Below are 25,682 nucleotides of genomic sequence, written 5' to 3' on the forward strand. Positions count from 1 at the left end.
CCCATCACTGACGTACCATGCTTTTTCTGCACTGTGCGTGGAGGCGACCATCTTGGTAGAGGCAGGGCTTTGCTTCCTTCTGTTAGAGCCTCCAGCAAGGAGATCAGTGAGCAGCACAGTTGTGACATCACCAAATTTCACTCCCAGTGGAGGCCGGTGCTCAATATTTTGGGGGGAAACAAATCTGGCCCCCCCTTTCCCCCCCGGTCACTCGATCGACTGCCCCCTCGCTCACCCGTCACCCACCAGGCCACCCGCCAGCCCCGTGCTTACCCCATCCAGGTCGCAGCTTTGGCGGCTTCCTCCCTGCATCTCCTCCCAAGTCCCGGCAGTTGCGTTTCCTCCTGGCCATTCGGGTCCTAGGACTCCCGGCCAGTCTCAGGACCCGCTTGCTGATTTCCGGAAGGAGAAGCAGGAAGACTTTAGCGAATATTAACTCGCTAGTGTCACACAAATGGATAGGCTTGGGCGCAGTGCTTTGCGCCCAAGCCCACCCTTTTTGAAGCCAATTAGAGCCTCAGGCTCCAATCATGTGCTTCAAAAAAAAAAAAAACCCATTGAAATCCATCCGTCTGGTGCCCTGCATGGAGATTATGGTGGCAGCACCTCTTATGAGCAGCCACCACTGCTCACTCCACTGCCTTAGATGAACTCAGACTGCAGATATACAGCAACGAGGCTACAGAACAGGAGTGGCTAGACGCACTTGTAGGCGGGTGCAGCTAGCTAGTCTGCCACTAGGTGGCTGTATGCCAGAATAGTGTCTGGTTACAGCAGGCAGTGTCATCAGGTGCTAGGTCCCTCACACAGGTGCTAGATCTCACACTGCGGATATACAGCTCTGAGGTTACAGAACAGGAGTGCCTAGGCACACTCATATACCAGAAAGTGCACTGCTATTTCTCAAGAGGATTTCCAGAAGAAGCTAACATTTTTAGGGTACTGCTTAGGTACAATTAACATTTCTAGCTTAGGATGTGGTGGCCACAAGAAAGTCTGTGGGGTTTGGTCTCAAAGTGACTGACCAGCGTTCTCTGGGGTGGAAAAGAAAAGAGGGAGATGGTGGAGACCTTATAGTGTAGTACGTTGGCCCAAAAATGAAAAGTAGCTGAAAAGGTTGGATTGATAGGAAAGAATAACTTACATCTGCTAAGTTACGGTAACCCGATGGGGTAGAAAAACACAACCATCCATGTGTGCAGGTAGAGAATATCCTATCTCGACGCAGGATGTAAGCGGTTACTCTTGATGCCACCAGGGTCCCAATCTTGGATCCTCTTGCATGGTTCTCAAGTGGGTGCTTGAACTAGAAGAGTTTAAAAAGTTCTAAAAAAGCTGTCGATGGTCCAATCAGTAGAGACTACAATTGTCAAATGTCTAAGGATAGGTTGGAGTCATCTGGTCTAACGAACATCCAAGCCTCCATTTCACCAATAACCAAGTTAAGTATTCAAGTTCTTGGTAAAGTATCTGGATGTTAATTCGGATCAATCCTTAGACGTGTGACAATGGGCGCCTCTGCCGATCGAACCACCAACACGTCTTTTTTAGACCTTTTTAAACTCAATTAACATTTCTAGGTGTTCTCCATAACATAGCGGATTTTTACTTTTTGAGTTCAAGTCCACTTTGAGATGAACCCTGGATGGTCAATGCGTGCCTATCTATAGCCAGCCTTACTAGACAATGAATTTGATTTTTTTGGGGAAGTGTTTAAAGAAAACACGATAAAAACGAACCCAGATATGGAGACAACATGGTCCTTCAACTTTTGCTACACTACAAGTCCCAGCATGCTGTGACAAGCAGATCCTATAGCAGACAAGGATGCCATTTTCTGATCTGCGAAGCTCGCAACACTTTCTTTGTTTGTAATGATCTAGTTTATATGTGAAGGAATTCTTATCACATGTAACGGGTTTTAATGAGTTTCACTATAATTGCTCTTTATTATAATCCCCAGTTCATTTATAGCGCGACGACATTTTCCCTTCGCACAGTTGGAGGGAAGAGTAATTACTGCAGATTATGATGCTTGATGTGATATAAATGGATTTCTGTTCTGAGTGAAGAAATTGAAGTTTAAAGACAGGTTTACAGCAGCGTGCCATCGTCTGCAGATCGGATCTGTAGGAGTTAAATGTAAAATAAATTGAAAGCATCATTCTGCCGATACCTGATAGTTCAGCGGCTTCTTCTATCACCCAGAAACACCAAAGAACAGATCCTTCTGGTGGAATTGTTGTCTTTATTTAAAGAGCTTTTTATGTTGGTGTTCTGGTTACTTCACTTGCCCACCGGACACTCTCACCCCCTTCCTGCCCAGGCCAATTTTCAGCTTTCAACGCTGTCATACTTTGAATGACAATTGTGCGGTCATACAACACTGTACCCAAATGACAATTTTTTTTTTCATACAAAGAGTTTTCTTTTGGTGGTATTTAATCACTACTGGGTTTTTTTACTAAACAAGCGAAAAAGGATCAAAAATTTAAAAAAAAAAATAAAAAATTTTAGATTCTGTTATAAAATTTTGCAAATAAGTAATTTTTCTCCTACACTCATGTGCGCTGATGAGGCAGCACTGATGGGCACCAATGAGGCTGCACTGATGGGCACTGATAGGCTGCACTGAGGCAGCACTGGTATGCGGCACTGCTAGGCGGCACTACTGGGCACGGATATGCGGCACTGATGGACAATAATAGGCGGCACTATTAGGTGGCACCAATGGGCACTGATGGCACTGATTGGCAGCAGTGATGGGCACTGATAGGCAGCACTGATGGGTACTCATTGGCTGCACTGATGGGCAGCACTGATTGGCACTCATTAGCAGCACTGATAGGCAGCACTGATGAGCACTCATTGGCAGCACTAATGCGCACTGATGGACACTGATTGGCATCCCTGATGGGCACTCATTGGCAGTACTGATAAGCACTGATTGGCAGCACTGATGGGCACTCATTGGCAGCATGATGGGCACTCATTGGCGGCACTGATGGGGACTGATAGGCTGCGCTGATGAGCACTGATGAGGCAGCACTGGTATGCAGCACTGCTAGACGGCACTGCTGGGCACTGATATGCGGCACTGATGGACAATAATAGGCGGCACCATTGGGCACTGATGGCACTCATTGGCAGCACTGATGGGCACTGATTAACAGCACTGATGGGCACTGATAGGCAGCACTGATGGGTACTCATTGGCTGCACTGATGGGCAGCACTGATTGGCACTCATTAGCAGCACTGATGGGCACTGATAGGCAGCACTGATGAGCACTCATTGGCAGCACTAATGGGCACTGATTGGCAGCACTAATGTTCACTGATTGGCAGCACTGATTGGCAGCACTGATGGGCACTGATTGGCAGCATGATGGGCACTGATTGGCAGCACCGATGGGGACTGATAGGCAGCACTGATGGGAACTGATTGGCAGCACTGATGGGTACTGATTGGCAGCACTAATGGGCACTGATTGGCAGCATGATGGGCACTGATTGGCAGCACTGATGGGGACTGATTGGCAGCACTGATGGTGACTGATTGGCAGCACTGATGGGGACTGATAGGCAGCACTGATGGGCACTGTTGGTCCTGCACTGATGATCAGTGCCCTGATTATGAGTGTAGATGTCTCCTTTCACAGTTTCTGGTTACCAGCCCTCCTCTCCTCACACTGCGACAGCGCGTGAGGAAAGGAATGCCGATAACCGGCAAGCGTGTTTACATTGTGATGAGCCGTGATTGGCCCTTTACCCCGATCACAGAGCGTGCCGGATATGCACTGCAGCAAATGCGTGGGGGGCGTGGTTGTGGGAGGACGCCACTAGACGCCCTCCAAGAACTGGACGACCGCGCTGTAGCCGTCACTTGACTGTAGCGCGGTTGGCAAGTGGTTAAAGATGACCCATAATAACTTTTCAAGCCTACATGAATAAACACCTAACATACCACAATATATGGAAATTGTATAATTTTTTTTACAAAAGTCCCCATCTTTTATCAATAAAAAGCCAACCTAGAGATCCAGCCAATGACTTTTCCTAGGCTGAGATAATGTCATCCGTCTGCTGCAGGCCGGAGGAAGCATTCCCTCAGTCTCCCCTCCCTCATTGAGCAGCATGCAACATTGTAACTTCATAGAAGGCAGGAGGAAGCATTTCTTCAGTCACCCCTCCCCCAGTAATAGAACTGCAACATTGTAACTTTGTAGCAAGTCACAAGGTGAGAGGCTGCAGCAGGGGGCTGATCTGTGTCAGACAAAACTACAGGATATGGAAAGTATCACAGGGATTGGAGGATGGGAACCAAAAGATCACGGAGTGCTTATGGACACACAGAACAGGCTTAGGAGCAAGCATGCATGAGTGCCCCCAGAGCAAGCGGCTTGCTATAGGGACACTGCTATCAACATCAGTCACTGACAAGTTTTCCTGACACCAAGAGAAAAATGGTGACGGGTGGGGAGCTCCAACACACAGCCTGTGATTGACAGCCTCGGGTCTGTTCCTGTGTGAAGGGGGGGGGGTCCCTTCTCTCCAATCAGCTCACAAAGCTCTGCAGTGTGTCATTTCAGTTCTCCGCACCCTTTTTTTTTCTGAACTCTCAGGTAAGCTTTAAAATTTACCACTTTGAACATATGTAGAGAAGAGAAAACTGCAGATAAATAGGTACAACTTCTGTATGATGACTTGTTTTATCTCTGTGTATCACCTGAGGCCAGTCACTTCACTGGATACATGTAAGGGGTACAACCACTTTAAAGCAATCTACTGTGTTGACTAGATTAGAACCACTTCCGTTGGAAGACTATTTTACATGGTTACATCTGTTACTGTAAAGAATCCTTTCCATATGTGGAGGTTAAACTTCTTTTTCTCCAGGTTCTCTGTCTTTTGCAATGAACTGTCATGAAAGTGCTCTATAACTGTATATTTTAAAAATAAATATTGTATACTAATAATAAAAATACATAAATATATTTAAAAAATAATATTACTACTACTACTAATAATAATAATATGTATTTATTATATTATATTTATTAACAATTATTATTAATATAAAACAATATCTTATTTATAAAAAAATATTGTATACTAATAATAAAAATACATAAAATAATAATAATAATACAAATAATAATAATATTATGTATTTATTATATTATATTTATTAACTATTATTATTATTATTATTATTAATAATAATAATAATAATAATAATAATAATATTAATAATAATAAATAATATTAAAACTCTAAAGCTTGTTGTTAAAAAATTGCACTTTCTTTTAAAACAAAATGCCATTCTTTCCCATCAGACTAGGGTTCTCCTTTAAGATGACCTTTACATCCTGTGACCTAAAACAGATTTCCTCCTTGCACTCAATCCCCCCCCCCCCCCCCCCCCCCGATCTTGTGTGTACAACCACTTTAAAGAAATCTGCTGTGTTGACTAGATTAAAACCACTTCCTTTGGAAGACTATTTTACATGGTTACAGCTGTTACTGTAAAGAATCCTTTCCATATGTGGAGGTTCAACTTCTTTTTCTCCAAGGTGCAAAAGAGCGCCCCCTTGTCTTTTGCAATGAACTGTCATGAAAGTGTTCTATAACTGTATATTTTAAAAATAAATATTGTACACTAATAATACAAATACATAAATTAAAAAAAAAAAAAAAATTAATAATATGTATTTATTATATTATATTTATTAACTATTATTTTTAATATTAATATAAAACAATATTTTATTTAAAAAATAAATATTGTATACTAATAAAAATAATAATAATAATAATAATAATAATAATAATAATAATAAAAATAATAATATGTATTTAGTATATTATATTTATTAATAATTATTATTAATATTAATATAAAACAATATTTTATTTTAAAAAATAATGTATACTAATAATATAAATACATAAATATAAAAAAATAATAATAATATGTATTTATTATATTTATTAACTATTATTATTATTATTATTATTATTATTATTAATAATAATAATAATAATAATAATAATAATAAATAATAATAAAAACTAAATAATAAAACTCTAAAGCTTGTTGTTAAAAAATGGCACTTCCTTTTAAAACAAAATGCCATTCTTTCCCATCAGAATAGGGTTCTGCTTTAAGACGACCTTTACATCCTGTGACCTAAAACAGATTTCCTCCTTGCACCTCCCCCCCCCCCTCTGATCTTGTGTGATAAATAGTTGCCATTATCTGTCATTATCATTAATATTGGCTGTGTCTCCCCCCATCGCTTCCTCCGCCTGTCATAAGATGCATCATTTCCATATTCGTTCGCTCGTTTTCATTATTCCAGATTGTGTTATTCATTTCCCTGCCATCCATCACTCTTTACTGTTACAGAACGGAGACTTAATATCTTTTGATGAGAACCCTTGTGACGTCATCGAGGTAAGCTCGTACCGCCGAGAAATAAAATCAGTACAAGGATGAATCACGTTACAGTGAGAGCGATCATTACAATCATGGAGCATGCTAATTCCAAGGAGCGCCATCATCACTCTGATTGTCCTGTTAGGGGTATTAGGATTTTGAACGCATCGCTTTTTTGATACAAAATTAAGTTTTTTTAATTTTTTTAATTCTAATCTGATCTACTTCTAATTCAATAATAGTTGCCTGGCTTCTGAATTCCATATTATGTCGCAGAGCCTGACCAGAAAAAAAAATCAAGACTAGGAATGAATAAAATTGACTCTTTTTGCTTTGCCAAAATTTTGGTAAAATTTTATTTTTTGCCAAATGCATTGGAGTTAATGGGGTTTGTGGAGTTGACATGTTTTTGTAATAGTGCAATGGGCTTTTAGGGCGTAAAAGCCCATTGCACCATTAAAAAATAACCAAGTCAACTCCACTAACCCCATTAACTCCAATGCATTTGGCAAAAAATAAAATTTTACCAAAATTTTGGCAAAGCAAAAACGGCACCTTTAAAAAAAACCAAACCCCCCCCCCCAAAAAAAAAACAAGTCGACTTCACCCTCCTGTTATGTTGCAATAACACAATAACCTTGCTTTGTGCACTGGTGCGCAGTCATGCTGGAAAAGGAAGGGGCCATCCCCAAACTGTTGGGAGCATGAAATTGTCCAAAATGTCTTAACGCCTTAAGAGTTTCCTTCACTGTAATTAAGGGCCAAGCCCAACCCCTGAAAAACAACCCCCACACCATAATCCCCCCTCCACCAAATGATTTGGACCAGTGCACAAAGCAAGGTCTATAAAGACATGGATGAGCGAGTTTGGGGGTGGAGGAACTTAAATGACCTGCACAGAATCCTGACCTCAACCCTGATAGAACACCTTTGGGATGAATTAGAGCGGAGACTGCGAGCCAGGCCTTCTCATCCAACATCAGTGACTGGGAAAAACTGTGCCCCATCATTGGTGTCACTGGGAGGAGTTGTGGGGTTAATTTACTAAAACTGGAGAGTGCAAAATCTGATGGAGCTGTGCATAGAAACCAATCAGCTTCCAGGTTCTTTTGTCAAAGCTTAATTGAACAAACTGAAGCTAGAAGCTGATTGGCTACCATATAAAGCTGCACCAGATTTTACACTCTCCAGTTTTGATAAATCAACCCCACAATTCCTCCCACTGACACCAAAGATGGGGCACAATTCCTCCCACTGACACCAAAGATGGGGCACGGTTTACTCCCACTGATGCCAGGGCATTTTCTACTACCTCCTGCCACAGGCCGGTCCCCTTAAGTTTAAAGGATAATAAACTGGCCGTTTGTTTAGAAAGTTTGGAGACCCCTGACTCAGATCATCTCTAATCAAGACTTTATGACTTTTATTTGACTTTCCGGACATTCTGGTCACCAGTCAGTGGTCTGGAAAAGATTAAGTCAGAGATTGAGCATAACAATCAGTGTTTTACAGTGTGGGCCAGCCATGGCTTCCCCATATTTTTCACATGAAAGGAATATTTTATGATCTATATTAGGGATCTCCACACTTTCTAAACAAAAGGGCTAACTTACTGTCCTTGAAACCTTAGAGGGTCCGGATGTTGGTATCAGTGGGAGGAATAGTGCCCCATTATTGGTGTCAGTAGGAAGAATAGTACCCCATAATTGGGTCAGTGGGAGGAATAGTACCCCATCATTGGTGTCAGTGGGAGGAATAGTGTTCCATCATTGGGGTCAGTGGGAGGAATAGTGCCCAATCATTGGGTTCAGTGGAGGAATAGTGCCCCATTATTGGTGTCAGTAGGAAGAATAGTACCCTATCATTAGTGTCAGTGGAAGGAATAGTGCCCCGTTATTGATGTCAGTAGGAAGAATAGTGCCCCATCATTGGTGTCAGTGGAGGAATAGTGCCCCATTATTGGTGTCAGTAGGAAGAATAGTACCCTATCATTGGTGTCAGTGGAGGAATAGTGCCCCATCATTGGTGTCAGTGGGAGGAATAGTACCCTATCATTGGGGTCAGTGGAGGAATAGTGCCCCATTATTGGTGTCAGTAGGAAGAATAGTACCCTATCATTAGTGTCAGTGGAAGGAATAGTGCCCCATTATTGGTGTCAGTAGGAAGAATAGTACCCCATAATTGGGTCAGTGGGAGGAATAGTGCCCCATCATTGGGGTCAGTGGGAGGAATAGTACCCCATCATTGGTGTCAGTGGGAGGAATAGTGCCCCATCATTGGGGTCAGTGGGAGGAATAGCACCCCATCATTGGTGTCAGTGGGAGGAATAGTGCCCCATCATTGGGGTCAGTGGGAAGAATAGTGCCCCATTATTGGTGTCAGTAGGAAGAATAGTGCCCCGTAATTGGGATCAGTGAGAGGAATAGTGCCCCATCATTGGTGTTGGTAGGAAGAAAAGTGTCTCATCATTGGTGTTAGTGGAAGGAATAGTGCCCCTTCATTGGTGTCAGTAGGAAGAATAGTACCCCATCATTGGGATCAGTGGAAGGAATAGTGTCCCATCATTAGTGTCAGTAGGATGAATGGTGCCACATAGTTGGTGTCAGTGGGAAGAATAGTGTCTCACATCAGAGAGTTGAACAGAGCCCCGAGGGCCGGATAAAGGCAAGCAGAGTTCCGCACCTGGCCCCCGGGCCGCCGTTTGGAGACCCCGATCTACATAATTAGTACATCAGTAAATACAAGTTTTATTAAAATAGACATAAAAGAAACCATAATACTAAACACAATGATGGCGTTCCTTCAGGAGGTAATTTACTTTATCATATCATAAATCTGCCTCTGTAAATGACGATCTCCATAATCTTTATTCTACTTACCAACCAGAAAAATGAATTTGCAATCAGTATAAATATTTATAAGTTGTAATGATTTATTTCAGAAAATAAAGCTTTCTTTCTTTTTTTAAATTTCTGTTCTGTAACAAAAATTGTTTTGTGTTCATTCAATAGAAATCTCATTTCCTTCATCTAATTTCATTGCATCCCATAACTTTCTCTTCCCCGTCTATTGTCCACTTTATGCCAATCAATCATTTTAGTTAAATTATTAGCCATTTACTGTCTAATCTGAAGAAAACTGAGGAGTTATTTGTGAACTAATCAATGAAAAGGTAAAAAAAAAATCTTATTGGATGGTTTGAACTTTCAGTTTAAATTGGTTAAATACATTGCAGGTGCAAAGTCCTGGAGTCTTTAGAAAGCAGCCACAGCCTGATTAGAAAAGCCCGTCTCCTGCCAGCATGCCTGAGGTCGTGAATGGGATGGTGCTGGAACCGTAGGCGGATGTTACTTAGTAGATAGAGTTAGTTTTATCAAAACTATAATGTTACTATCCCAATGGGGCATCCGGGGGATATTTGGGCTGCTTCCAGACACCGAAGAATTCCCACACACCAAAGAGTTGAAATCCCCAAAAAATGAATTTAGTAAACTTATTATCCAACATGTTTTGGAGGCCACATGTGCTGTAACACACGGGAGGACTTTCCGACCGGACTGGTCCGACGGACCAAATCCGGCGGACTAACCGACCGTGTGTGGGCTGCATCTGATTTCCGACGGACCATTTTGGTCGGAAATCCAACGGACTTTAGATTTGAAACCTGCTTCAGCTCTTTACGTAGTAACTCCACCGGACTCCGTTCCTAGCGGAAAGCCCGTTCATCTGTATGCTGGTCCGACGGAACAGATACGACGCAAGGGCAGGGTACTACATCTCGCTCTCGCTGCAATAGGAAAAACGAATTTTCCTATTGCGGCGAGCGCGAGGCGACGATGTCCCTTAGGTCTGGTATGGATTTTAAGGGCAACCCCCTACGGCGAAAAAGCATTACAGCGGGAGAGAGCGTCGTGTCAACATCGGAAGAAGAGAAGAGGGAAGAAGACGGCGCAGAAGTCCGGGCCACCGCTCGCAAAAGAGCGGCAGAAGATAGCGGAGGAGCTGGCAGAAGAACCAGACACCGGGAGAAGAGGTTGAACACCGGGAGAAGAGGCCGGAGAGAGCGGAGGAGAACTGCACACCGGGAGAAGAGGCCGGAGAGAGCGCGAAGTCGGAATAAGACCCCCGAAGTTGGAACAAGACCCCTGGAGCTGTCTAATAATTACTTTTAAAACCTGTCTAGTGTGTTTTTTTATTGCCACTTTTTCCCCCAGGCGAATGGGTAGGGGTACGATGTACCCCATACTCATTCACATAGGGTGGGGGGCCGGGATCTGGGGGCTCCCTTATTAAAGGGGGCTCCCGGATTCCGATAAGCCCTCCGCCCGCAGACCCCGACAACCAGTGGCCAGGGTTGTCGAGAAGAGGCCCTTGTCCTCATCAACATGGGGACAAGCTGCTTTGGGGGCTCCCCCAAAGCACCCACCCCCCCATGGGGCCTGGTACGGTTCAGGAGGGGGGAGGGCCCTCGCTTGTCCCCACCCCCTTTTCTGACTGGCCGGGCTGCGTGCTTGGATAAGGGTCTGGTATGGATTTTGGGGGGACCCCACGCCATTTTTTTTGGCGTAGGGGGTTCCCCTTAAAATCCATACCAGACCTAAGGGCCTGTTATGCCCTGCAACGGGGCTCGCAAGGTGTCAATCTCGCTGATAAAAGCGGCGAGATTGACTTCCTATTCTAGTCCCGTCGTACCCGAGTCATGTTCAAAATGAACGGACTTGTTTGTTTGTTGGCAAGTCTGTTCATTCGGGAAGACCGGCGGACATAGTCTGCCGGAAAGTCCGGTCGTGTGTAGGCAAGTCCGTTCATAAAAAAAATCCGTCGGAAGTCTGTCAAAAGTCCATCGGAAAGTCCGTCGGACCAGTCCGGTCGGAAAGTCTGCCCGTGTGTACGCCCCATAACACATACTGTGGGGAAAATAATTATTTGATCCCCTGCGGATTTTGTAAGTTTGCCCACTTACAAAGATATAAAGGGTCTATCATTTTTTTATCACAGGTGTATTTTATATGATAGAGACAGAATATCAACCAAAAATCCAGAAAAAACACATGATACAAATGTTATAAAATGAGTTGCAGTTCAGTGAGTAAAATAAGACTCCTAAGGCCACATCCGTATAATGTTTAACTCAGAAGAGGAGAGGAATAAAGGGCCAGAGGCCCTCGCTCGGACTTTTCAGGCAATGGACAAAAGTATAATAAAACAAATATTTAATTAACAACAAGATTACAACAGACAGGGCATACATATATAGAAAAGAGTTAAAAGCATACAATACATATTGACAAAAAATTGACAGAAAATTGACACCGAATAGATGCTAGTGAGCCCATGTGCGTCAACACGTTTCGCTATTGCTTCTTCAGGACACACAGGGTTTCGGTTGAAAGAAAACAGGTCTTACTCACAGATAACCGGTTTTCTACACATGGAAATCTTCCGGATGATCAGAAGTAAATCACCATTTATAACAGGAGGTGGACTCTCAATAATACCAATAGCTGGAGGATGGGCTGATAACGGACATAAATATAGGTATATCATTAACCGGGGGGAGAGAGGGGGGTGAAAAGTGCAAAACTTGAAAAGTCCTGGATAAACAAGGAGGAGGCAGGGAAGGGCCTCCCTGACCCTTAACAGTTCACATTCATTCGGAGATTAGACAAGTAGTTCCAAAAGACTGGAAAATGTCCTTTCAAATAAATTCAGCAGGCACTTGTGCATCAACCCATCAGATGTCTGTAAAGTCCACTATAGTGTTTAAACATGCAATGGTGACTAATCATTCAGTAATCCCCACAGGAACCTACAGAGTGGAGCCGCCCTGTAGGTTCCTGGGGGGATTACTGAATGATTAGTCAGGATTTTTCAAGTTTTGCACTTTTCATCCCCCTCTCCACATATTTGCGGTCAATTCAGCTGTGCCGAGAGCCTCCCGGCACAGTTACTAGCGCCTAACTGAAAGCTCCCGATCGCTGCTTGCGATAAGAAATTTTTGGATCACGTGACCGCCGTGACAGCCAACCACAGCGGTCTTGTGATTTTAAAACCCCACCCCCTCCTACCAGCATCTTAAACCTCTTAAAAGGCCGGGAGGTTGAAGAGGTTAAGCACTGATGAAAGGGGCAATGTGTTACCCCTGAAATACATTGGCTAATAGGTTTAGAATAATAAAACCTCTTATTTGGATTTCAACTTATCAGTGTGGCACTCGTATCTTCTGATCCAACTATTGCTGCCAGCAAGCAGCAGAGAAACACTCGCTCTCTGTGCGGAATCAGTGGTCTCTCTGCATATGTACTACACACCCCTGCTGAGTCAGAACTAGCTCTCACCAATTATTAGGCTGCATGAGTTATGCTGATTTCAGAGCTATACATCTGAGTTAGCAGGGGGTGCGCAGAGACCTCTGCTTCCACACAGAGAGCAAGTGTCCCAATCTGCAGAGTGCTGGCACGGGGACAGGCTTTTCTACTTAGGCTGTGGCTGCGTTCTAAAGGATACAAACTTAAGTATTTGCACACCTTTTGTTTTACTTCTCCACAACTTTATCCCTGACCTATCTGGTGTGTTCCTTGGCCTTCATAATGCTGTTTGTTCAATAAGGTTCTCTAAAAAACCTCTGAGGGCTTCACAGAACAGCTGTATTTATACTGAGATTAAATTACACACAGGTGGACTCTATTTACTAATTAGGTGACTTCTGAAGGCAATTGGTTCCACTAGATTTTAGTTAGGGGGTATCAGAGTACAGGGGGCTGAGTACAAATGTACCCTACACTTTTCATATATTTATTTGTAAAAAAAATTGAAATCTATTTATCATTTTCCTTTCATTTCACAATTATGTGCCACTTTGTGTTGGTCTATCACATAAAATCCCAATAAAATACATTTACATTATTGGTTGTAACATGACAAAATGTGAAAAATTTCAAAGGGTGTGAATACTTTTTCATGGTACTGTGTATATATATAGAGAGAGAGAGAGAGAGAGAGAGAGAGAGAGAGAGAGAGAGAGAGAGAGATACAGTGTATATATATATTTAGTGCCTTTTTTTTTGTAGACTCGGTTCTGCCTCATTTCTGCACAGATGTATCAAACTTTGTTGAAATTTTCCTGTTTAACCTCAATTAGATATAAAGCACACAGAGTGGGTGGAAAGAAAAGGTCGGGCTCGGTTGGACTTCCTCCCGGCATTTCAATCTCAGGCTCGCTCTGCCATTATGAATGTTTCGCTTTTTTAAAGCTTCCTTAAGTAGGACATTCCAAATAAGACACAAGACTTAAATTGAGGTCAAGTACATCGTGAATAATTTATCCTGTTTAGTCGCCTACTTTGTAACAAAGAATATTATCAAAGGAGATCCCGCTTCATATCATTTTATTGCAGAGGTTTTTTAAAAGGAAAGCAGTCAATGACCATTCGCTATGTACTCACCTGAACGGGGTGTACATAACAATCACTTCTTCAACGGCTTGGGCCAAATACATCAGAACGCTATTTTATATTCCTATGTGTATAAACACACACTGTAAAGGTTAAGTCCTCATGCACACGGACGTTTTTACAGCTGCTTTTTTGAGCTTTTTTTGCAGCTTAAAAAGGCCTGTCTATGTTAGTCTATGGCTTCATGCCCACCTAGGCGTTTTTGAGCTGCAAGTGGCATAGGCGTTTTTAAGCTGTAAAAAAAACCCAGGACCAGTGGGTTCTGAAAGACGTTTTTCAGCTGTAAAAACGCTCTAACGCTGAAAAACGCTCAAAAACGCTCAAAAACGCTCAAAAACGTCATTCACCAACGTTTTTTAGCGTTTTTGATCCATTGAAAAAAAAAAAAAAAAAATTTGAAAAAAAAAACCGCTCAAAAACGCTAACGCGGAAAAACGCTCAAAAACGCTAAAAAATGCTATTGCAAAAAAGCTGAAAAAAGTTTAAAAAATCACTGCAAAGATACTGGCATTTTCATAACGTTTTTTTAACAGCCTGTGTGCATGAGGGCTAAATGTTTGCTTAGGGGTGCAGGGGTAAGGTATAATACCTTATTATTGGCTATGGCAGGCTTTCTCAATCCATGCCACTGGTCCCTCGCAGTGTCCTCTTTAAGCAGCTTTGGACCATGGCCCCCATGTTCACTTCCTCATGTACAATGCAGGGTCAACAGCCCTGCACTGCACACCATGACACGGAGGGCCCGCCCACAGCTCAAAGCGTGAGCCTGCTGGAGCCAGACATATGATGAGTAATACAGCTTATCCATTCACCCCCAGACTAAACAAGCATTTGTCCCTCCCAGTGCAGAGGGGCCCCCATTCTACTATTATCGCCATGATTGCATGGAGCACACAGGAGGTGGGGCAATGTCATGGGTCTGTACATTGATGGGATCTGACCACTCCCACCACCATACGGCAGATGAGTGTGTTACATTTTGCAACTAGGTTGGCAGGTTAGGCTCCATTTGCACTTGTGCGACTTGTGATGCGCCTTTGGATGTCAAAGTTGCATATCAAGTCACAGCCCATTCTTTTCATTGGTACCCTTTTTAAATTGGTGCAACTTGAAGTTACAGCAACTTTAAAAAAAGGTGCCTACGTTACTTTGGTACAACGTTTGATGCGACTTTGGTCCAGAGAATGTAAAGTTGGATCAAAGTCGCACCAAAAGTCACACATCAAAATCGCACTGGGAATCGTACAACTTTCAAGATGCGCTGAAGGGAAACATATTCAATAGCTACAATATAAGACAAAGGTTCCAACTCTCCCCCACTCTATCCAAAATAAAATGCAGAGTTTAAGGTTGGACTCCTACTTTAGAGGGATATCTGAACCCAAGAAAAAAATTTAATATATTGCAGTTTATCAATCTTTACATGTGGTGGCTGCATTAGTTTGCTTCTTTGTCCATAGAACATTTTCATAAAGTACAAAAAAAAAAGAAAAATTCAGTTGATCTTGCCAGAAATCAAGTGCCCTTGTGAGCTAAACTTAAAACAAAAAGTATCATCTGTGTAAATGACTATTTCCCCTGCCTCCATGTAATGGAAATGGAAATAGAAACAGGGACAACAGCCAGAAGTATTGCACAGACTCTCTACACAGCATTTAAGCATTTTTGCTAGGCTGCAATGTAAGGGGGAGAGACAAGGCCTAGCAAAATTACTTACATGATGTGTAATGAGATGTGCAATATTTTTGACTGTTGCCTCTGACATACTACACTCAATAAAATCTTCCTCATCTCTCCCCTATTTGGTTTACTCATCACACCCACTTTTCTGGCTGGACGTGCTCAAGCCCCACTTCTAAATTCTTGTAAATATATATGCAATAAATTCCCACCAGCTTCTGTATATACTGTACTCTGAAATGGGGTGAATGCTATAGGTCACATGTGTCCGATTGTGTATGTGGATGTGTACATTGATACTTTCATATAATTCATATAATATATACTATATACTATACATATACTATATATATACTATATACTGTATGTAAATATATATATATATATATATATATAATCCAAAAAGAGAGAGCGGCACTCACGGTTCTTGAAAGGTGAACACACTATGAAGGGTTTTTTTTTGATGTTTCGATGAGGCACAAGCTTGTCTTCCTCAAGACTGAGTCCTAAGGAAGACGAGCTTGAGCCTCACTGAAACGTTGAAATAAAACCTTCATTGTGTATTCTTTTTTCAATAGCTGTGAGTGCCGTTCTCTCTTTTTGGATTTTTTGAACTACAGGCTTTGCTGCACACTGGGCTAATTTTTTATCTCTGATAAGTGTGCAGTGGCAACCATTGAATACTATATATATATGGTATATTGGATACTATATATATATACAGTATATAGTAATTTTATGCTGCGTCCTTCCTTGCTTTCTTAGTTTTTAAAATGAAATTTTTTTATCCTATCAATTTAAGTCAATCTTTTTCGCTGCTTAAAAAATGTGCTTTATAAAAGTGTATGCAAAGCCTATTTTCATTTGAGAGGTGAAAGGGTTATAACCCCTGCCAGAATGTTATGGCAGTCTCTGCTCCCCTTGGGAAGATTAGGCCACTCAATTAATCCTGGTGGACATTGTCACTGTGAAAGGAAGTGGTGGGAAATCCAAACTTGTACAGTTGTCACAAGAACAGAGGGAAAATCTTTCAGTGGGGACACCTGTCTACGAGTGTAGTATCACCTCACATTGGAGAGGTTTTCTCTCACTTCCTGTTATGTCTCCAGGACAGGAAGTGAAGGGAAATCTCAATGAGACAAAGACAGCACAAAGAAAAACCTAACAGGGATTTAACCATTCCCTGCCCTATACAATCCAAAAAAAATGGGCTTTGGATATATTTCAACTCTTTGTACTGAAAATTGTGATTCTGCTTTAATTCTTACTGTCATCTAAAAATCTCCAAGAGCTTTCACATCTGCCATTTTCTTTGTAGTGAAAGCTACATTTACTACTTTATAAATATGCCTTTACTTTCATTGAAATACATGTGCTTGCTCAAAGACAGCTGAAACGTAGGGGTGTAAAAAAATCACATAGGTAATCATCCAGCGAAACTGGTGGTATGTTTGTTTTCGCAAATGAGGCAAAAATCAATCTCCTTCTATTTCCTCAGCAGGTCTAATGTTATTGATTCATATACTGTAAATATAGGGCAGATTGAGAAAATACCACATTTTGGCCACTAGATGGAGCTGAGGAAATTAGTATAATCCTTAGCTCTATCTAGTGGCTATAATGCAGTATTTTCCCGAACTGCTCTATTTTTTTATGGATGGATAAAATTCAACCTATAGAGGAAATAGAAGAACGACGTTAAATTTTGCCCTAGAACAAATGTACCAGTGGTTTCACCCGACAAATAGCCATGCAATTTTTTTTTTTATGAACACGCCCCTTAGACTAATATAATATATATTATAATGACTTCAATTAATCTAATCTGAACTTCAGGCACACGGTGTTCTATTTAGTTCTATTTGCAGTTAAATATTCTTAAAAAAATGTTAAATCAAACTAGCTGAATTAAAGACATTTTTCCTAATATGAATGGTAGGAGTCACTTTAATAAAGGGAAGGGCTTCCATTTGAGCCAATAAGCTTATTGCTTTGTAAAGTGCTGTCAGTCTATTACTGTGAACATGCTTAGAGGGAAAAACAAAAGGAAGAGACCTCTTTATTTCTGTCCAATCACAGCCTGGGGGGGGGGGGGAGGTTAGTGACCAAGCTACAGTACCATAAATTGAGGTCACTGACTTGCTTCTGCAGTCTGGCATGGTGGTTGGACTTAAAATCTACTTTAAAAAAATATTAATATATATTTATAATATTAATATATATATATATATATATATATATATATATATATATATATATATTTAAATGATTATCCAATTTTATATTTAAAAATGTAATTTAATTTTAATTTTAGTATTTTAACTATATGTCTACTAGCTGTTTGCCTGGAGTTCACCTTTAATAAGTATGACTCAATGTTTTCCAATACAATTTATTTGCTAAATATCTTGGAGCGCCCTCTTCTGTTTAAAACAGTTGGCTCTGGCTCTAGGCCTGGGATCCTAATAAGCTTCTCTTCAGCCTCTCCGCTCTTCCCCTGCCGGACACGGGGAGAAGATTCCTGCCTAATGTCTGCCCCTTGTGTTTACAGTGATTGGTTTTCTGTATCTTGCACTCTTCAATGTGACAGGTCCTCTTTGTTAGGTTGCAATATATTGACTCAAAACGGCACTTTTCAATTTTGTCAAAGCTCTGTAGGGCCTTTCATTGTCTGCCATGTGGTTACTGAAAGAATGCACAACTGTCTATCATTATCCGTGACCAGCATTGCCTGCCGTGCCATCTGTCCATAAGAAATCAGTAATGTTTTCTCTCTCTCTTATCGCTCTCTGTTTTCTCTTAGGCTGTTACTCAATTAGCACTTTTTGGGGACATGTCCACTCCGCCTGACGTAACTTCACCTTCTGTAAGTAACACAATGACAACCAATTAAGATTCTGCTTTCTGTTGTAAAATTTACTTAGGTGTATTTACTACGGCATAGATCAATGTGAAAAGTGCATTAACAGTTTTCCTGGGAATACATAGCGTGGCAATGTGCAAAGTGTTTTAACCATTTGGTTGTGTGTATGTAGTATGGCACAGATCAATGTGTAAAGTGCAATAACAGTTTTCTTGGGCGTATGTAGTATGGCACAGATCAATGTGTAAAGTGCAATAACAGTTTTCTTGGGCGTATGTAGTATGGCACAGATCAATGTGTAAAGTGCAATAACAGTTTTCTTGGGCGTATGCAGTATGGCACAGATCAATTTTCAAAGTGCGGAGACAGTTTTCTTGAGCATACATAGTATGGAACAGATCAATCTGAAAAGTGAAGTAACCGTTTTATTGGGCATATTAAGTATGGCACAGATCAATGTTCAAAATAAAAAAACAGTTTCCTTGGGCATATGTACAATGGCACAGATCAATGTGCAAGTACAGTAACCCCAAGCGTCCACTCAGACATCATCCCTACTGTTCTGACTCCAATAAAATAAAAATGTGATTGGTTGTTACCAAACATTGCATGTTATTTTTTGACCTGCTCTAATATACCAGTTCCCAAAAAAAGTATAACTAAAGGCAAAACTTTTTTTTTTTTTAGTTTTGGATGGAGTGGAGATGGATTAGAACCCCTGTCAGATTTTATTGCTGTGCCCTTGTTAGGGAGATTCTCCCTCTGTATTTGTCCTGTTTACCATTATCAAGTGAAGGTAAAAGAAAGTCCCAAGTTGTGGGTTGTCCCTAGTAAAGTAATAGAGGGAAAATATTCCATTGGGGACACTAGTTCTGCTAACCTGGGGGGTGTCCCGAAGAGATTCCCTTAAAGTGTAAGTAAACCCTCCTATCATTTTCAGCCAAGGAAGCTGCCATCTGTGCCTCTGTGTAATCTACAACTGCCATGATGCTGCACATGTGATCAGTTTAGACACCAGCGATTGGATGGTTTGACAGTTTGGTTGAGAGCACAACCAATGGGAGTGTTACATTTCCGGCACGTGTCGGAAATGAAACAGTTTTATGGATGGGTTTACTTCCGCTTTAATTTGCAGGGATTTCCTCTCACTTCCTGTTTGGCTATGGGACAGGAAGTGATGGTAAATGTCTCCAATGGGGCACAGATGGCAAAAAATAAACCAAGAGGGATTATAACCCTCCCTTACTCTATCCCAAATGAATAAAACAAAGTTTTGCCTGTAGTTCTACTTTAAGCATTGTTTTTTTTTTTTTTTAATAGAAAACGCTTGAACTTTGCTGTCTTACATTGCTAAAGCCTCTGGTAGAACCTTCTGGCACATTTCTTACACACCTCCAGGAGGCTCAGATACCTAATTCCCACTGTGCTCATTGGTTCCTTCTGACTTGCTGTATGACACTACTGTGCCCTGTACTGGCATAGGGGTACAAGGAAGAAACCACAGCATGGCAGGGGATGCAACACCCCTGGTGGCAGTGCCAAGACAAGGTCTTTTGGCAAAGGCCAAAAGGGCACCTCTTGCTCATGAGTTGTGAACTACTTCAGCAGCATAGGTTTCAGGTCTGCCTCTTTGGGCCTCCTCTTGCTGAAGCTCTCAAGGCTTCTGCCTCTTCTGCCTACTCCTTGGCCCCGGTCCTGTCCAGGAAGTGTCCAGTTTTGAAGTCTTTGCCGAAGACCAAGTACACTTCATTCTAGCCTAGGCCGGAATGGCAATGGGGTATCAGGCTAACAATAAAAACATAAATAAAAATAGAAATGAAAAAATAATACATTTCCTGCAATTCTTTTTTTTTTTTTGGGGGGTCCAGGAAATCTTTAATTAGCGTGATAAGTGGACACACAAAAATAACCAACGTGCTTCAAGGGCTTCAAGGAGCCATTTATCTGAGAAGACTGGGCAATAGGTTCCAAAGTAAAGGATATACAGTAATTCTGCTTATTTGGGATGCCAGGCATTATATTGCCTGACAGGCATCCCAAATAAACAGAATTTGTAATTTATGTATTTTAGACGTCTTCTCACCATTTACAGCCCTGGCCAAAAGTTTTGAGAATGACACAAATATAAATTTTCACAAAGTCTCCTGCCTTGGTTTTTATGATGGCAATTTGCATATACAGGCAGTCCCTGGGTTACAAACAAGATCAGGTCTGTAGGTTTGTTCTTAAGTTGAATCTGTTTGCAAGTCGGAACTGTAGTGTAGCTCCAGCCAAAAATATTTTTAAGCTTTTTGGATAGCATAGGGAAGGGTTAACAACCCTGTGACATTTGTTTTGCTGTCTGTGCCCCATTCAGAAGATTTTACCTCACTTTCTGTCCCAATGATAATTGGATTTTGAAAATTTTGGGTTGTTGTGGAAATGAGCCTTGGTGATAAAGCATCAGTGGAGACACCTTTTTCCCATAATAACTCTTACTGGAGTGAATTTTCTTTCTTAGGGGTAGATTTCCTTCCACTTCCTGTTTTCTCCCTCCATTTGTAATTAGGAGTCGTTTGTAAGTCGGATGTTTGTAACTAGGGGACCGCCTGTACTCCCGAATGTTAGGAAGAGCGATCAGATGAATTGCAATTAATTGCAAAGTCCCTATTTGCCATGACAGTTAACTTAAACCCATAAAAACCACTTCCACTACATTTGAGAAGAAGGCTTTAGGGTGCCCAAGAAAGTCCAGCAAGCGCCAGAACCGTCTCCTACAGTTGATTCAGCTGTTGGATTAGGGGCACTACCACTGCAGAGCTTGCTCAGGAATGGCAGCAGGCAGGTGTGAGTACATTGGCACACACAGCGAGGAGAAGACTTTTGGAGGACGGCCTGGTGTCAAGAAGGGCAGCAAAGAAGACACTTCTCTCCAGGAAAAACAACAGGGACAGACTGATATTCTGAAAATGGTACAGGGATTGGACTACTGAGGACTGGGGGAAAGTCATTTTCTCTGATGAATCCCCTTTCCGATTTTTTTTCCATTCGGAAAAAACTTGTCCGGAGAAGAAAAGTTGAGTGCTACCATGATTTCTGTGTCATGCCAACAGTAAAGCATCCTGAGAACATTCATGTGTGGGGTTGCTTCTAAGACAAGGGGGTGGGCTCACTCACAATTTTGCCTAAGAACACAGCTATGAATAAAGAATGGTGCAAAAACATCCTCCAAGAGCAATTTCTCCCAACCATCCAAGAACAGTTTGGTGAGGAACAATGCCTTTTCCAGCATGATGAAGCACCTTGCCATAAGGCAAAAGTGATAACTAAGTGGCTTGAGGGAACAAAACATCGAAATATTGGGTCCATGGCCAGGAAACTCCCCGGACCTTATTCCCATCCTCAAAAAACAAAAAAACCCACAAATTCTGACAAACTCCAAGCATTGATTATGCAAGAATGGGGCAGCCATCAGTCAAGATATGGCCCAGAATTTGATTGACAGCATGCCAGGGCGAATTTCAGAAGTCTTGAAAAAGAAGGGTCAACACTGCAAATATTGACTCTTTGCATAAACTTCATGTTATTGTCAATAAAAGCCTTTGACACGTATGAAATGCTTATAATTATACTTCAGTATACCATTACCAGTAACATCTGACAAAAAGATCTAAAAACAGTAAAGCAGCAGGCTTTGTAAAAATAAATATTTGTGTCATTCTCAAAAACTTTTGGCCACGGCTGTACTATCAGATTTATGCCCTAATAAAGGTCTAAAGAAGGAGGAACGTTGCGCCCCTGAAAGGCTTTGGTGCTTCGTCATGCTAAATAAAGTAAAGACTATTTCAGTGGCACGCTCATTTTCCCTGTAGTTTCTGGTATGGAGTTTAGAGAAAAGAAAAGATGCCCAGAGATTAAAGTCTGTATGGCATAGTGCAGTGGTCTGTAAACTGTGGCCCCCAGGCCAGATGTGGCCCTTCTATTTTGCCTTTACCTGTTCCGCAGGGCACTACTCTTCTCACTGATACCAAAGGGGGGGCTTTATTCCTTCCACTGACACCAACAATGGTGCATCAATTTTCCCACTGATTCCAATGAGGGAGCTCTATTCTTCCCACTAATACCAATAATATGGCTTTATTCCTCCCACTGATAACCAATGATAGAGCACTATTTCTCCTATTAATACCAGTGGGCCCTATTCCAACCACTGATACGGACACTATTCCTCCCACTGATACCAACAATAGGGTGCACTATTCCTTCTACTAATACCATGGATGGTATTATGAATACCACTGATACGGACACTATTCCTCCCACTGATACCAACAAAAGGGAGCACTATTCCTTCTACTAATGGATGGGGCCCTATTCCACACTCTAGTACCAATGATGGTGCCCTATTCCTCCCACCGATACCAATGATGGGGCACTTTTCCTCCCAATGATACCAACAATAGGGCACTATTCCTCCCACTGATAACAATGATGGGGTACTATTCCTCCTACCAATACCAATGATGAATCACTATTCTTCCACTAATACTAATGATGGATCCTTATTCCTAGTCATACTGACCACAGGCACAATGTCATTTATTTCCCCCCCCCCACTGACGACCAAGCCTGAGACATTGTTGACTCTAACTGATGACAGGAAAATTTCTGCTCCCACTGGCCACAGTCTGGCCCCCATGAAGTCTGAAGGTCAGTAAACTGGCCCTTTGTTTAAAAGGTTTGGTGATCCCCGATATAGTGGATTGTGTCCATCCTACAGACAATTGTCTTACGAAGCATCTAGAGCACCTTTGCATCAAATTTAGTTTAGTGTATTCTATACATATTTTGGTGCTTTGTTCCCTCCTTTCTATGGTATTGAGTTAGTAGAGAGATCCCCTAAGAACATATGCCATTATTGCCCAACCTGGCTTAGCAAAGCTTGAGCATTTTGGAAAGCTGTGTGATGGCATGTTTTATTTTGCATGGGTTGCCTTTTGTGGTATTGTTGGCCATTCCAATTGCAGTGGACATTCCTCAAATTTGGCTTGCAATGTCTGAAGTGTATCAACAGCTTTGCAATGCCAATGAATGCTGATACCAGAATTAACACCTGTGACCATTGTGGCAAATGGATGTCTTTCGGGTGGTTATATACGCAATCTGCAGTAGAGAGACAGTTCAGTGATTTCCAGCCCTCATCTCATTAACTTCCACTGGAGAGCTGAGGGCTAAAATATCTCTGAACCCTTATATTAAAATGGCCATACCATGAGACAGATGGTCATCATGGCAGCCAATATAGAGTCAAAGTACCCAATAATTGGGGTATCACATGCAGTCTGGTAAATTGAATCACCGTTGGTGTCTTTTACATCTCTGGATGTAAGGAAGGGAGATCACCAAGCCAGTTCCAGGAGTGTAGTCCAGCTGAGGGCTGAATTATCTCTGAACTCTTATCATGAACTGACCATACCATGAGACCGGTGATTGTCTTGTCAGCCAATATAGAGATAATATACCCAATCATTTGATGTATCATGGGCAGTCTGGTGAATTGAATCCCAGTTAGTGTCCTTTACATCTTTTGGATGTAAGGAAATTAGATCCTTCAGCCAGTTCCTGGAGCGTAGTCCAGCTGAGGGCTGAAATATCTCTGAACCCGGAAGTTGAGCTGACCATTGTAGTAGACAGGTGATCGTCTTGGAAGCCAATGTAGATTCAATCTACTCAATAATTGATGTATCACTTGCAATCTAGTGAACTGAATCACCATCTTTTACATCTTTGGATGTCCGAAAGAGAGATCCTCCAGCTAGTTCCTGGAAAGTAGTCTCACTCCCCTCCTGTATTTTCTACTAAAATCGTATTAAAAACGAAACAGGAAGAGTGTAGGCCATTTATCATCGCAACAAATGGGTGGAGCTGAGCACTCCAAGGTCCTGAATCCACTTTTGTTATAGTTCCTGGATATCAGAATATTCCAAAGGGGTTTATCAACCTGCCAGCATCTTTATAAAACAGAAATATCAGTTTTGGGTAAATTTACTTTTTAAAAAAATATATTTTTATTGACTTTTTGCAAAACTTGTACAAAAACACACAATAAGGGACTACTGCCCATGCAGGGGCAACTGCCCAAATGTAAATTTGGGGCCAGCTCACATCACATGCAGTCCAGTGCGTTTTTTTTCTGCATCAAAAACGCGTGGAAAGTAGGTTATATGCAGTGGCGTCTCCAGCTTTCATATTTAGGGGGGGGGGGGGGCACATGGGGAGGACAGGAACAAAAGTAGAGGGGCCAACTATAAAACGCAATTTATATATATTTCAAGAATAGAATGCACTCCAGAGGTCTTGTTAGAAAGAGAAATGTTAGCCGAACATTGCAGCTGCAGCCACTTAGATTCAAAAAGTGTAATTGTTCTTTCAATGTTGGGCTAACAAACATGCTCATCAATGCTGCCTACCAGTGCCAACTATCATTGCTCATCAATGCTGCCAGCGCAGCTTATCAGTGCTGCCTATCAGTGCCCATTAATGCTGCCTATCAGTGCTAATTGGCCATCAGTGCAGCATATCAGTGCCCATCAATGCTGCCTATCAGTGCCCATCAGTGCCACCTATCAGTGCTCATCAATGCCACCTATCAGTGCCTCCTCATCAGTGCAGTCTATCATTGGCCATCAGTGCTGCCTATCAGTGCAGTATATCAGTGCCCAGCATTGCCGCCTATCAGTGCCACCTATCAGTGCTCATCAATCTCACCTATCAGTGCCACCTATCAGTGCCACCTATCAGTGCTCATCAATGGCACCTATCAGTGCCACCTATCAGTGCTCATCAATGCTGCCTATCAGTGCCCACCAGTGCTGCCTATGAGTGTTGCCTATCAGTGCTCATCATTGCTGCCTATTAGCGCCACCAATCATTGCTACCAGTGCAGCTAATCAGTGCTGCCTATCAGTGCTCATCAATGCCACCTATGGCCCCCCTTTGCCACCCCACCCCCCCCAGTAAGGCCACTGATTATATGATTTCCAAAGCATAGTTCACACCAGTGCAGTCAGTTCCAGGGCTTTCCAGTTCCAGAAAAAAAAGTAGAACATGCTGCATTTTTCCTGCACTGGGCTGTACTGGATCGCGGTAAAACGCATCAAAAACGCACCAGAATGCACTGTAATGCATCAAAAATGCACCAGAGCCCAGTACACTGAAAGAAAAAAACACAGGAAAAAAGAAGAAAAAAAGGATCTGGAATGCAT

General features: G+C 41.9%; 1 protein-coding gene across 8 annotated transcripts in view; it reads left to right on the forward strand.

The window, feature by feature from the left end:
- Positions 1–25,682, forward strand: part of DAB1 (DAB adaptor protein 1) — a 946,282-nt gene that overhangs the window by 878,259 nt on the left and 42,341 nt on the right. For all 8 annotated transcript variants that reach the window (XM_073593874.1, XM_073593871.1, XM_073593875.1 and 5 more), the window contains one exon: positions 18,379–18,441. In XM_073593874.1, the coding sequence (XP_073449975.1) occupies positions 18,379–18,441 (63 nt within the window). The remainder of the gene's footprint in view (positions 1–18,378; positions 18,442–25,682) is intronic.

This window comes from Aquarana catesbeiana, linkage group LG07 (genome assembly GCF_042186555.1).
Source record: "Aquarana catesbeiana isolate 2022-GZ linkage group LG07, ASM4218655v1, whole genome shotgun sequence".
Lineage (NCBI taxonomy): Eukaryota > Metazoa > Chordata > Amphibia > Anura > Ranidae > Aquarana > Aquarana catesbeiana.